The sequence below is a fragment of the Ruditapes philippinarum genome, unplaced genomic scaffold, assembly GCF_026571515.1.
Source record: "Ruditapes philippinarum isolate M1 unplaced genomic scaffold, ASM2657151v2 ctg1508_1_1_1_1, whole genome shotgun sequence".
Lineage (NCBI taxonomy): Eukaryota > Metazoa > Mollusca > Bivalvia > Venerida > Veneridae > Ruditapes > Ruditapes philippinarum.
The window spans coordinates 1-15,811 of NW_026852108.1; the positions used below are offsets into that span (position 1 = coordinate 1).

The 15,811-nt window shown below is 33.9% G+C and overlaps 2 protein-coding genes across 2 annotated transcripts; both read right to left on the reverse strand.

Annotated features, from left to right (window-relative positions):
- Positions 1–1,361: 1,361 nt before the first annotated feature.
- On the reverse strand, positions 1,362–2,847 carry LOC132749363 (free fatty acid receptor 4-like). The gene has a single exon (XM_060739098.1). It carries the CDS (start codon positions 2,807–2,809, stop codon positions 1,763–1,765), a length of 1,047 nt encoding a protein of 348 aa, XP_060595081.1. The 5' UTR covers positions 2,810–2,847; the 3' UTR covers positions 1,362–1,762.
- A 6,083-nt stretch (positions 2,848–8,930) lies between these two features.
- On the reverse strand, positions 8,931–10,969 carry LOC132749374 (somatostatin receptor type 4-like). The gene has a single exon (XM_060739106.1). The coding sequence runs from the start codon at positions 10,668–10,670 to the stop codon at positions 9,591–9,593; it is 1,080 nt and encodes a 359-aa protein (XP_060595089.1). The 5' UTR covers positions 10,671–10,969; the 3' UTR covers positions 8,931–9,590.
- Between the last annotated feature and the right edge of the window lie 4,842 nt (positions 10,970–15,811).

Sequence of the window (15,811 nt, forward strand, 5' to 3'; positions counted from 1 at the left end):
TATATAACCTTTACAGAGTTGGTGCGACGTAAAACCCAACCAAGAGAAAATATTAAAAAATATCTTATTGCCGCATATAATTATAAAGAATAATAGTATAGAAAAATGGATGAAATTCAAATCTTGAGCAGCCGATATTTTAAAAGACGACAATTCCGGTGAGAAATTTAAATCAAATAATGTTAGATATCTACTTAAGAGTTCAAAATATTCAACTGACAAAATAGCGAAGGTATCCTTTTAATAAAACATATAGGGACAGTCTTCAAATAGGTTCAACATTTCGTAAGAAAGATTTAAAGATTTTTTGAGCGTGTGGTGTGAACTTGGCATATTTAATCTCGCAAAATTGTGTCAACCATTATTGTAGTTTACTTACCGATTATGGTAAAGGACTCTAATCACCGCCATATTTTGTAAATATATTTTTGTCTTTTTTAGAAGAAATAAAGAAAAAAGTACACAACAATATATAAGCTTGAGTGCAATAAAATTTTATTTTGTTTCTTTGCATTTCTTACAGTCATCTACATGTACATGTATCAACTGAGATCCTCATTCATTTTTAAGGCAATTTAACATCGGAAACTTAATCAAATCTCCCAAAACCCATTCCGTACTTGCAAATATTATATCAACGGCACCCTATCAAGTTTAAACGTATGCGCTATAAACTTAATACGTACGTTTTTAGTTTGAAATATTACGAGTAAGAAGTTTAATTCTTTATCTTGCTCCTTTTATTGTTTTTTTCTCATAATTGTGTCTTATTTTTGTGAATACATGTATCAAAATAATTTTTCAAAAGAGCTAACCAATATAGTAATATAGATGACAATGAAAAGGTTTGGAAATACTTGCCATTGTAATATCCAGATCAAAGTGGCAAGCACATACTATCAGTGTCACAATTAAAGAACAAAGCGCAATAATAAAATGTAAGTATGTTTGACAAAAAACCAAGGCTACACATCATTGTGAAAATATTAAGAACAAAAACAAAATATTTTTGGTAAACAATATACTCTTAACAACATTTCTAATTGGTCTCTTCTTAAATTGCCATTAATGTTCAGAAAAGTCAGTACACTGGGCAATGGTTATACATTTTAACAACCTCTGCATCTCATAACAGTGACGGTAGATTTTGTTAAGAAATATTGTAATTATGTAGTGTAGCATTAAGTTTCTTTTTCTTCATAAAGTAACTGTTCACAAACATGTTAATCATATATTGTTTAATAGCATATAAACGTTTAGGTTGGCTAAAAACTAAATTCTATAGCTCAGGTAACGATGCATGGTCCTTGAAGACATTTACAAGTCAATTACCAGAATCTAGTTCGGTTTAACGTGTCGATTTTCTATATGATAATGGCCCTTAATTGTAGCGGAGGTGTTGTCTTTACGGACTGAGGCATCAGAATTCAGCCACCGTGTCACCGTGCATGATCGTAAGAGGCGACTAAATAGGTCAAAATTATCTCTTAGCTCCAGCAGGTGAGGTGGTTATGACTCCTGATGTTGCTTTTAATTTGTAACACCCGAGGTAAGTCAATATCATCTTTCCTGTTTCGGCGCCATTATGACCTTAATTGTGTTGGTGCACCGTAAATCCAAACAAAAACAAAAAACAGGTTTAACTATATATGTTTTGAAATGTTATTTGTCATCCATTTATCAGCTCCTTAAATCATTTGATATCTCTTATTAAATGCCTGACAACTTCAACTCGATATTTGTGTTACCATGGTTACGATTGTTACGGCCGAGTAATGTCATTTCTGTCATTGAGGTTAGTATTACTAGCGAGTAGGTCCTCCGAGGAATTTTGATACTGGCTGCAACAGAATAACACATTCTGGCAAGTTTCCAGGTTTATGAATCCATACAAAAACGGGTTAACACATGGATTGATATATGCTATAATCAAAGTCCAAGTGAGTACATATGATGGTAAACTGTTGTTTCTGTAAGAAACGTCATGGTGTAACATTCCCAAAACTACAAACAGCGGCAGCCACATGATGACAAACACCAGCACTAGTAGAATAAGTGTCTTCACCATTTTTATATCCTTGTTTCTTCTTGCAATTGCCACTCTTTGGCTCCTTGTCTGAATATGGCATAAAGCACCAACTGCTTTCTTTGAGGACCAAAATTTCCGGAATATTTGATAGTAGTTAAAGGTGATCACAGTCATTGGCATGAAGAAGGCAAACAATACCAACATTGCCATAAAGAACGCGGAATAATGAATTCTTCCTCGTGGCCATAGCAACGAGCATATTGTTGCCATTTCTTCACCAACTTCTATGTCTTTGAGGTGAAAGAAAAGAGCTAATGGGAGGAAACAACATGCACTGACAATCCAAATACATAAGCAAATCAAAACAACATGGCCTGTTCGTATTCTATTCACCATCCCTTTGTTGATGCAAAGGTACCTGTCCACGCTAATCACCGCCATTGTCCAAATCATTGCAATGGCGCACACAAACATCCCATAAGTCAACAGATGACACATACCGTCTCCAAGACGCCACGTGCCTGTGATTCTGACGTAAGCAACAAATGGTGCAGCTGTAGCGAACAAAATGTCGCCAATGGCAAGATTGCATACAAAGTAGTTGGTTATGGTTCTCGAACTTCTTGTCTTGAACATAATCCCAAGAATGAAGAAGTTTCCGATAACAGACATTACGAACAATGTTGTCATGATTGTTGCCTCAATATAAGCAGCCCCTTTCCAGGGTCTGTTAAACTCACTAAAATATGTAAAATATGTTACGTTCCCAAGTCCAAACATGGTATCCGTGGCAATGAAATAAGATCTGTTAGCTTGAGAGCCACCTGTCACCATCTTCAAATGATAATTTGATCACTTGTAAAGTTAAATAATAAAAACACAACCAAATTATGACTTATTTATTTGTAACTTGGTTAAAGCGATAATTCATTGGAAAAAAACCCATAAAGCAGATGTAACAGAATTTCCTACAGGCGAGCTGAAATAATCAGTTATGATGTGTTTTGTCATTTGTCAACAACGGTTATTATTTATTGGAGGTATCAGGATTTCCGCCTTCTTCGTTGAAGAGTTCTGATAAAGAAACACTATCAGTAAATTAAAGATACCGTACAACCTCGAGCAATTTGATTAAATCTAAACTTTGTCATGACTGTTGCCTGAAATAAAGTGCGTGCATATTAAAATGATAAACAAAAGATAAAAAAAAAATGAGAACTCAATATTTACACCAGGACGATACAATATCTTAATTTCCATGAATATGAATTTGTTAAAATGGATGCACACCGGATACTCATTAATTATACTCCAAGTTCGATAATTTATTTTAAATTAACACATGTAAAACATGTAGGGAGTTGAGGTTGTAGCTTTCACAAGTTCCTTTCTCATAAAACAGAGTTCAAGTTCATATCGTATGCAACATGTAGTGCAATCCTGTACAATCTTATCGTTTTCGCTCCATTACTCTGCGTTTCCTAGCGTTACCTAACGAAAGGTAATGGAGAGTCAATAAGGTTATGATTTATTTTGCTCGCCGCGTCCAGAGGATGATACTCTGAGATTTGGCTAGTACGTGAAATCCGACGGCGACGTCGATATCAACTTACGTTTCTTAGAGATAATGACGTATGACTTCTGGAAAACTAGTATGCCAATCCTGCTCTGGAACATTGACCTTTGAGGAATTTTTCGAGCGACTCTAGTAAAAAACATTTTGGATCCACGCCTGTACGGTACAAGTATTACAAAACAAAATGAGAATAACAACCGTGTTTTAAATAGACACATTGTGGCGCCGTTATATGTCGCAATGCCGCTTAATGTCGTACTTACCGCTAAATGTCGCAACCGCCGCTAAATGTCGCAAATCGTCTGCCGTTAAATGTCGCAATGGTAACGTCAAATGTCGCACGATTTTCCCTTACCGTTAAATGTCGCAACACTACCGTTAAATGTCGCAAAATTTTAATTCATGTTAAACAAGTAGCTGGTGGTATTATGTTAATATAATTACCATTATGTATGTAATCTGGCGACAAATTATCTGTCATGTAGGAACTGCTTTGCTGTAGTATTTAAATAAATTGGTTGAAATGAAGTCATCTTAGTCGGTATTATAAATTGACGACCATAATTTATCCAAAAAGCCCCTTGGTGATTAAACACATTTTTATTACGTTTTTGTCTCCCGCCTTTTTGAAGAAAAAGAGGGATACATAAAAAGGCTACGTCCGTCTGTCCGCTCCTTAACTCAGCCGTTCATCAAGGGATTTTGAAATAACATATGTTCACCAAATTAGGACGACCTGTCATGCGAAACAACCAGACCTCCACGGTGGTCCCACTTGGAGATCAGAGGTCAACATTGTCTGATGGAGGGTACAATTCGTGTCGGGTTTATAACTTTTAAGTCCATCAAGGTATTTGAAATAACTTGGCACAAATGCTCACTATCTAAGACAACGTGCTTGCGAGACAATGGTCACAGTCAACATTGTTTTATGGGGAGTATATTTCTTGTCCAATCCTTACCGTTTTCATCTATAAAGGGATTTTGAAATGATATATCACACATGTTTATCATAATAGGACCACATGTCATACACAACACTCAGAATCCTACTTCCAAGGTCAAGGTCACACTAAAAGGTCAAAACTTAAAGTGGTCTGTTATAATGCCTTTTTGTGTCAGATCCACAACATTTTCACTCATCAAAGTATTTTGAGTTTGCACAATATTCACCATATCAAGATAATGAGTCATGCGCGACACTCCGACCTCTAACAAGGTCAAGGTCACACTAAGAGATCAAAGCTAAACATGTTCTGTATTTTCCTTGTCCAGAGAAAATCTCCGAAAGTATTAGAGATTCCAGTGAAACTTAAAATATGCACTGTAACTCCATCTTGAATATATTTTAATTGTTTCCCTGTATGTACTTATTTTCAGTGACACAAACTCCTCAAATGTATTTCTATTGACACATACACAGGAGTTATTTCATTATATTTCTATGATGAATTTATTGTTGTCTGTGCATTTACTGAAACTCAAACTGTCAAAATCATACTATTGCGTGCTTCATGTAAAACTTCCGGGGCACTTGGTAACTCTGTTTTTATAGGTATTATACTATAGGTATTATCATATTGTTTCAATCAGATTACAGTTTTATAAAATCCATTGATGCAAAAATCTGATTAGTCTTGGGCTTTTTTCCTTTCTTTCTTTTTCTTTCATTACCAGTAAAAATGTGTTTCATGAGAAGTTTATGCTTTTGAACTTCGCCACATAAATCATCAAGATATGCAAGGGACGATAAATGATAGATACTTTCCTTATTGGCCTAACCTGGCGAGCTGATACAATACTATATACAATACAATATAATACTTAAGTGTCAAAAATGATATCTTTTGATACTAGCAACTTTGGTTTACGATTGTTTTGCAACTGGCAACAAATCATGTAATTGGAAACTGTTGCGCGTTTAGAAATCAGCCATGTGCCACACGGCCAAATTCAATCGAAATTTTCGGCGGTTTTAGCAATACTAATTCTAGCAAGTCAACGAAAAGGTACGGTTGTTACAACCGGTTTTGCAATAAAACGAGTTTTGCAATAATTTATTGCAAAACTCATTGTGATGACATACTTTTGTTGCAAGTTTTTCACAACCAGTTTTGCAATAAATTATTATTATATTTATCTTTTTATATAAGGATTGACATACAGTGAGTTCTTTCATTAAATTTGTATATATGATTATACATTAATTTCCAGTTTAGAATTTATTTATAATGGCAAAATAGATGATATTTGAATGTGTTTTGTATTAAACATCAGCACACACAGCGAACACTTTGGCTGATATACATATTTGATCGTGTAACAATGCCGAAACTTACAAATACTTTTCAGAAGTTACGTATTTACAACATTATTGCAAAACTCGTTGCGATGACATAATTTTGTAGCATTTTTTTCACAACCAGTTTTGCAATTAAAACGAGTTTTGAAATAAATTATTCTTATATCAGATTTGATATGAAGATTATGCTCTAAATATTATTATCTTTAAATATCTTTTTTATGATTTTAAGGGATTTTATATTTCAATTATTAAAGTATATATGATTTAATACCAATTTCCATTCTCAAATCATATATTCATGATTGCAAAATATTTGATAATTGAATGATTTTTATTACATATCAGCACAATTTTATTATCAATAACCATTGTATTTTCTGCAAAAGTTTTGGCTCAAAACTCGGTGAATTGCATATTTGATCTTGTAACAGTGTCGGAAGTTACAAGTACTTCGTGGCATTATATTACCAATAACGTTATTGTTGAAAATGTTGTTAAAATTCGACAATGTATATAAAGGGTTTTAATGGGTTATTATAGAAGTATCTTGAACTATAAACATGGATATTAATGGTTCGTAAGAGTTACTTCTCCTACCGAATACAATACCAGATAAAATAATGGCAATTTTGACATACTTCCGTTCATTTCAGTTAGTGTATCGATGTATGTATTTATTGGGAATATCAAAATTTATCATTATCTTATTTGCCCTGCCATTAGAGAAATAGTTAACTATTCAACAATTATCACTTTTACATTTCGCTAATTTTTGTATCTTCTTCCATAAATAACAATGCCATTCATCTTCCTCTATTAACATTTAAAGGTTCTTCATTATGATAATGCATATTAATGTTCGCTTATAAATTATTGGCAAATTACATACCAACTGTTGCTTTTTATCCGAACGTTTTAATGTCACCAAAATGTCATTGGTATGATACTTTTAGTTATTCAACCCTAGTCATACCATACAGACGGAAAATGAAACTAATAACATAAAAACTAACATCAAAAACAATTAGTTACATAGCAATAGCAAAAATAACACAACCAAAAACAACAAATTCGTAACTTTCCTCCAGATACTGGTAAATAGATAAAATTGAATATTTTGTACAGTTTGTATTCCTGTTTATTTCATATCGTTACCTAACACACATTTTTTTACAATCACAATCTTGTGTTCCGACAGTGAGGCAAAGAAATTTGACGTGTTTTATAAACAATTATTGGCCGAATTTGGTAATAAGTGAGAAGTACAAATATAATTCTGTGCACAAGCATTTGACTTAAAAGTAATGTTTACGAACTGTAAATATGTAATAGTAAAAAAGAGTAGTCAACTACAATTCTTTAACAACATCCCTTTCATGAACCAACATTTCGGCTAAACAGCATTTTTCAGAGTACATAAATACATTATAAATAATAAACAAGAACAGTATGTCAGCGTCAGATGACGTAAATAGCGAAGACGACAAAAGATAAAAAGACTATGTCGTAATTATCATAGACAGGATCAAGTTGATGCGATATACTTTTGAAAAAAGCAGTAAAAGTGCAAAAGAAAGTAAAAACACCCGTAAAACTGACTAAGATTGTACAAAATAACCCAAAGGAAAATGAATATAAACAGATCCTGTTTATTGCATAATTTCGTTATACAAAGTATTTTAAATAAATAGCACCTAGACCAAAAAGTATTGATAAGAATCATTAAAGACATTTAAAATTGAATAATCTCCTACGTGTCAATGAGACTGACATAAAATTATGCCCTTGTTGGCAAATACTACTAAGAGGATATTTTTTCGTTTGAGTGAAATATGGAATATATTTTCACGAAATATGCTAAAATTCCATATATTTTCACGAGCCGGAACCAATAAGTAAAAACAATAAAAGTTGTTCACAAAGATTTTAATTGTATGCAATAATATTTTGATTATTCATCAGTGAGATTCAATTTAATGTCGTCATCTTACACTGTGTTGAGAAAACATATAACATAATTATCATTTTAATTTCTTATAATGAAATGAATAACTGAAGCTATTGACTGTCAGAAAAAAACATCTGAAAGTTGTCACTAGATATAAATATGTATTTTGACTCCGCCCACTTTCATATTTTTTAAATATCTATAACATACCGTACGTGTATGACTGAAACACTATTTCAAATTGTAATGAAAGAAAAAAAAGGAAAAAAACTAAACAGGTTTTTGCATCAATGACATTTTTAAGATCGTAATTCGTAATATGATAGTGACAATATCATAAAACCTTTCAAGGTGAAGATTTAGGGAAAATGCGGACACAATATAAAATCTCAATCCAATCTTTCTAGAATATGCTTCCTAGTATTTCAGATCTATTATATCGTAGCTCAAAACCTTGGCACGTAGTTTGTTAAATGAAAACACGTATGTGTGCAAAAGCCAAAGAGGCATGAATGATAGTTATAGATTTTAAAACCCAATAAGAAAACTATTATTTCAACCAATCATTTTAGAAGACACTTCAAAGCCTATTCTAGCAGAAAGTTGGGAATTTTCCCCCTATTAGATATGAACTTATTCATTTTTGCTTTATTAATGATAAGTAACGGATAACTAACATACGGACAAATCTAATGCAACACCATTAGCTGCTAGTTTAACATGAATTTACATCTTGCGACATTTAACGGTAGCGTTGCGACATTTAACGGAAAGTGAAAATCGTGCGACATTTAACGTTACCATTGCGACATTTAACGGCAGACGATTTTGCGACATTTAGCGGCGGTTGCGACATACATGCATATATTGTGCAAACATCCACAACAGAGTGTTGCCTCCAATTTATATAATCCAGAAAATGTAATTAGAATCCAGTACATGTATAAGGGCACTTCTTATAATTATTTGTTGTTGTTGGGTTGGGTTTTTTTTGTTTTGTTTTTGTTGATTTTTTTTTTGTAAATTAACAATTGACATAATTATACAAAAGCTACATTTTATTTCAGCTATTATCTACACCAGAGTGAAAAAATATAAATCTGGAAAACTTATGTATCTGTATCATATCTACGCATAAAATGCATGCACACATATTACTAAAATAGTTTTTGTGTCGGGTTATAATTTTTCGGAGTTTTACCGTACATTGTTATTTATACCGATTATTTGCAGGAAGCTTGCCACTTGTGGAGTTGTTGCCAAGATATTAAAATGTGTTGTAAATCAATGTTGTGTCAAGCACTTTACCCTTCTGATAAGACTCATTAAGCACTCTAAAAATCTGCCAGGTTGTTCCATTAATACCAATGTTCACAGTCTTCATGTATTAAAACATCTGAGGTATTGATATTCTTTGCAGGATTGTTATCAGTTTGAAATAAATTCGTTCAACACCCACAACATTCTACTAGTCTAAATTTAAGTTTCTCAAAACACGAAGAGCAGAAACCGGTATAAGTAGTCCAATAAATATGACGTTGCTTTGAGATATATATTTCATGGCAAAGCAACTTCAACAAGATCGTAAAGTCTGATATATTGGACAACGGTATAAGAAGTCACAAGGAACATACGTACGTACACTTTTACAATAAACACACGTTTGATCGATGCACAGTTATATGTATAGTTGAAATTGAAAACGTGTCAATTACAAAAAATACTGTAGCGGTCACATATATGTTGCACTTGTTGGCTCCTCCTGTGGAAGAGCCATTGTTACAGCTGTGCTACGCTGTTTGTACCGTCGGCAGCACGCTATATTTCGGATAAATTCAGCGTTCATGAAACCATACAACACAGGGTTAATGCATGGATTGAGGTAAGCAATGATTAAAGCGCACGTTAAACCATACGACGGCATCTCGTTCCTACCGTTTTCTATATCTTCTCTTATCATGCTGAAAACAATGACGACCGGAAGCCACATGATGACGAAAATGACAACGAGCAAAACAAGTGACGTCACTACTCTGTGTTCCCGTTTTCTTCTTGTTTGTGTGCCACTGTTAGAAGCCGTCTGCGAAATTGTATCTATTGCTCTTTTTGAATTCAGGAACTTTTTGAATATGCAGAAGTAGTTAATTGATATTATTACAACCGGAAGTCCAAACCCGAGTACAAGTAACATCGTGGTAAACAGTACAGAATAGTGAATGTGTCCACTAGGCCATGTCAGAGTACAGAATTTGTACTTTGTACCATTTTGATCAATCTCTTGAATATGAAAGAAAAACGCCGTAGGTAGAAAACAACATGATGTTGTAAGCCAGATACCAGCGCAGATATAGAATATGTGTACTGGTGCCAGGCGTCTGGAAGAAGATACATTTTTAACAATACAGACGTATCTGTCAATACTTATTGCAACCATTGTCCAGATCATTGTATTAGAACAGACAAACATCCCATAATTCAGTAAGTGGCACATTCCGTCCCCTAGGTACCACGAGCCAGTGAGTCTGACGTAAGCAACTAATGGCGCCGAAGATACAAATAATATATCGCCAATGGCAAGATTGCACACAAAATAATTGGTAACTGTTCTGGCTTTTCTAGATTTGAAGATAACTCCAAGAATGATGATGTTTTCAAACACTGACACGAAACATAAAATAATCATAGTAATAGCCTCTAAATAAGCAGCTCCTTTCCATGATCGGTTAAATTCGCTGAAATAAGTGAAATAAATGGTGCTATTATCCGAGCCATAGAAGAATGACCTGTTTATCTGAGATGTACCGTATACCATTATGTTGACTTCCGGTCTATCTCACGGTAATCCTCATCGTTTTAAGTTTTATGTCTAAATCTCCACTGACCAGGTTCTTAATCTTCTCCTTTCCTATTAAAACAAGTCCTTCCTGTATTTCTCGTATCAATGCTAGATAACGAAATACTCAACAAAACAGTTACAAACACAATTCACGTGCCGCTGTAATTAATGCTCATTTCCAGAAATACACGCAACAATTATGTTTACATACAAATCATGGCATGTGAAATATTTCATAAATAAACTCGTCTACTTGTTCTGTTTATAGAAATGTATCAGAGGTACTTATATCCCAAGCAATAAAGCAATAATAATAAAGTGATGAATAAATATCCCCCGATATTAAATTAAGGTCAATTTCGAAAATATGCAAATAGTTGAGCTCTCCTATTATTACATTATTAATATTTTCATCGGCGGGAAAAACTCAAAATGTCAACCCACATTATTAATAACACAGAGTTTTCATTTCATAACCATCGATTCTCGGAAGCAACGAAATGATGACGGATCTTATTCTCGCCATATAAAAATATCCGGGTAGGTGGGGGCGCTAAAGACTTTTCGTTAAATTTCATTGCATATGAGGTCCGTCCTTTTAAATTTGCTATGATTTTTTTATCACAAGAAAGACATATAACAAATAAAGACAGTTTATTAAGTCATTTTTATTTTATGTTGAACTACATTTTGATATTGTGTCCTGCTTAGAATGTGGAACAAAGTTAAAGGGATTCCATTATGCAAAAGCTTATCACTCTCATTTCCCTTAGGCTAATAAGTTGCCATATTCATTGGTTCTTAACTTTGTTAAATGTATATGTTTGCTTTGAAAGTAAATGCAAATAATGTTAAGGAAAATCATCATAAAGCAGACGAAAACCATTACAATTAATTAAGACTATTTGTACGTTATCAACACTGCATATTTACATATTTGGACTAAATGCATGTGTTTAAGTTATCATTTAACATTTTTCTTTTGTAAGAAAACTGGTACATATGTAATAAGAATCTACGTGCGCACCTAAATATCATTTGTTACGGGAATATTTGCAAAAGAAACAAAAACAAATTGTGTTCTCTCATCTCGATAAGTCATACATGAGTATCTCTAGCTTTATTTCTGTATTTATCATGCAAATTATTTTGTCTACAAGATTTATATACACATTTGTATAATTTTGTTGTTAATGCTGATTTGTTAGTGAAATTAGATATTTATAAAACTGATGCTCATGGGCCTAGTTAAAAATAAAACTTGAAACTTGTTATAAATTCTGTATTGAACATAGAAAGAAATGCACTAGAAATATACAAATTATTTTCATGTGTAGTTAGTAGGAAACAGACGACATTGGTATTTTCTGATTTTCCGAGCAGACGATATGAAAGTGTCCTCAGTGCAACTGAGTGCTGTATTTGCAACATCCCAAAAACAGTTCTATAGGATCAAACGCAACATCAAGGCCAAGGGCGACAAGTAGAAATATTTGTTCTGCCTTTTCAGTGTTAATATGTTCCCTTCCGTAAATAGTCCCGGCTAATATGATAAACGCAATTATCATATGAATAGTTTTGAATGTCAGGAAAAATCTGTTAAGACGCCTCACTTTTTCAGAGTTGCCGATTCCGTGTTGTAACACGCTTCCTGATTGGCTACCAATTAATAAGAATGCTCCAATCATCAGTAGCGTTATTGTAGATATTATAACGACATCTAGTGTGAAATTTTCTTCGGTTTCTTTTTTCAACACAGATTCTTTTAATATGATTATTTCTACAACGTCCAAAGCAATTCCAATGGTAGCGCGACACATGTAGAAAATAAATCCAATATCACCCCCACCAAAACATTTTGAAGCCAGTTTGAGAGCAAATAATGTAAAATCCATGGGGTCTTCAAACAAGCCCCGAGACGCCATCTTAGACGTCGAAATGTCAATTACTAACTCAAAGACATAAAAATGTATACTGCTCTTCTTTAACAATAGTGTTTTGGTTATTTCAAAATCGATCAAATGAAGTTGAGCAATGTTTCTTTTTATTTGTCACGACTGATCATTTTACAAGATCGATACTGGCTTTTCCTCTACGTTAAAATATGTATGATAATGGCGGTATAAAGGTAAAAGTACATGTGGTACTAATTGAATGTCTTGTTTTCAAAAGGAATAACAAAAGAATGCGTTTGTATTTGAAGATTTAATACTTTTTAGAAAAAAAGACTATGAAAAGAATGTTAAATGGTTATAGCGAAAAATTATATTTCACCAACATCTTCGCCAAGAGATATATTCAATCAAGTTCAAGCCATTATCAAAGAATAACGAGATAAGCATGTTTATGTGGGTAAATGTTTAAACTTGTGGCATGAATCACGGTGCATATCCATATCGGTACCCTCTTTGCGAAATCTGCTGAAACGGTATACCTTCTCTGAACATGCACAGGTCATTCTCTGCTAAAAACAAACCAGCGATGGATACCAATCCAGTAAAATTTCATTGTAATAAGGAAAGGAGGTATGTCACGTAGAAAAGATGTATACCACGGAACACTAGGATGTTTTATTTAAGTGCTGATTTGTCATGTGCCCGATTTTCATGTACTGCAACTTCACAATAAGCTACAAAAAATCGACATTTCTTGCTTCGCCAATCACCTCGACATATTTTTCGGGCTGAAATGAACCTGTGGCTCGATAATATATGCATCATACATATTTAATATGTTCATATACATATCATCTTCGGACAAATGGCAGTATATTGTCAAAAATAAATGTAAAATTCATAAAAACACCCTACTTTCGGTTTTGCAGCGGCACGGGCTACCTCTCTTCATTTGAATTTTTATGTCACATGTACCCTCTCATTATTGAACACATAGGTACCCTCAAAGCACGACATATGCTTTTATTTGCGTTAATCGTTAAGTGTGTATGTAATACTTTTTACTTTTATGTAAATATTACATACTTAACGATTAACGCAATGTGTATAAAAATTCAAATGAAGAGAGGTAGCCCGTGCAGCTGCAAAACCGAAAGTAGGGTGTTTTTTGAATTTTACATTTATTTTTGACAATATACTGCCATTTGTCCGAAGATGATATGTACATGAACATATTAAGTATGTATGATGCATATATAATCAAGCGACAGGTTCCTTTCAGCCCGAAAAATATGTCGAGGTGATGGGCAAAGCAAGACATGTCGATTTTTTTTAGCTTATTGTGAAGTTTCAGTACATGAAAATCGGGCACGTGATAAATCAGCACATAAATAAAACATCCTAGTGTTCCGTGGTATACATCTTTTCTACGTGTCATATCTCCTTTCCTTATTACAATGAAATTTTACTGGATTGGTATCCATCGCTGGTTTGATTTTAGCAGAGAATGACCTGTGCATGTTCAGAGAGGGTACCGTTTCAGCAGATTTCGCAAAGAGGGTACCGATATGGATATGCACAGTGTGAATGGTAGCTTGCATTTTCCAGTACCGACCATGAACAGGTTAGATCAAACCAAAGCTGTAACATTTCAATTTGTTGTGCTTCGTGAAACTCTAACCGTAAATTGTGTAAATAACTTGGAAAAACCTACAATTGCCAATTCGGATTCTATTCTTCATTATTTGTACAATATATTTAATCATTTTCAACCGAGCTTCGTTACTGTTTTGGGCGGTAAAACAGACTGTACAGTATACAAATTGATTCCCTTAGTTTTAGCATGTTAACAATTGACATTTGAAAAAGGCAACAACTTAGAATTCTTAAATAGTTGTAACTGATTGTAACATTGCCAAAGCACTTCTGAAAACGTTGTCATTTTCATAGAGACCATGCGACCATATACCCGCATCGAGGACAAGGTTGATAAAAACTGACCGTACGACCACATACACGCATCACAGGTTTCCCCTAGCTTCTAATACAACAGGGGGCAAAGGGATGTCCACCATTTCCGTATGGTTATTGATTTGGTATAAAAATGTATACAAATATAGTAATGCAAACCAAGTGGGGTATCAGAAAAGAAAAGAAAGACCTCAAATTAATTACCGTACTTTCACACACTCTTTCCAAATGGTCAATACAATGCATTCATAGAGATTAATAGGAAATATGTACATGTATCATATTTAAACTTTCGCATGAATACTTTCCGAAGTAAAAAGTAAAATGTGAACATATGAAAATTTTAGAAACAGACAATTACTTAAACCACATGATAATATCAGATAGAATAGAAGAAAGTGCAGCCACAGTGTAGTCTTTTGTACTCATTTTTAATTGAATTTGGTTTAGCCTTAATTGCATGGCTTTTTCTTTGGTTTTTCATTTTGGAACGCAAATGAAATCGTGAATTGATTATCTAAATAAGTCTACAAACTTGAAATAAGAATGTGTGTATGTATATTAACGTTGTAATGTTAAATGACCAACAACATTGGTGAACGAATTGTTTTAGAATATCACACATACGGTACGTGATCGCTATAAGAAGAATGTCGTCTGCTTTATATGTGAACTGATTTGTTCATCTAGTCACCAACTGGGACTTTGTTTTCTTTTAATATAGTACATGTACATGGCATGGCGTAAAATCTTATCAGGCCTGTAATTTCATGGTAATATTGTTAGTTATTAAGATTTTTCGACAGCTTATATGACCCAGTATGACCTGCTGTTTGTTTTTAAGGGGCCTCCGTTGCCGAGTGGTTAAGGTCGCTTACTTGAGATCACATGTCCCTCACCTCTGTAGTTTCGATCCTCACTCGTGTCGAAATCTTTCATGTTAGGAAACCATCCAGCTGGCTTATGGAAGGTCGGTGGTTCTACCTAGGTGCCCGCTCGTGCCTGAAATAATACCTAATGCCTAGAGGGGCACACCACAGCTTCCTCCACCAATAAAGCTGGGGAAAAAATCCACGAAAAATCTTGGCAGGACGCTCTAGGCAGGCCTGACTTGAGTGTACGGTCGCCCTTATGGGCTTTCCGGCGGCGACCTTAAATAAACGCAATTTAGAAAACTGTTTGTTTATTTAACCCATATATAACCCATTTAACTATATACACCAGGCGAGGTTGACACTCGGCGAGGGTGTA

Coding starts and splice junctions, on each gene's coding strand:
- LOC132749363 (XM_060739098.1), bottom strand. CDS start 2,809: ATGTTTGGACTTGGGAACGTAACATATTTTACATATTTTAGTGAGTTT.
- LOC132749374 (XM_060739106.1), bottom strand. CDS start 10,670: ATGGTATACGGTACATCTCAGATAAACAGGTCATTCTTCTATGGCTCG.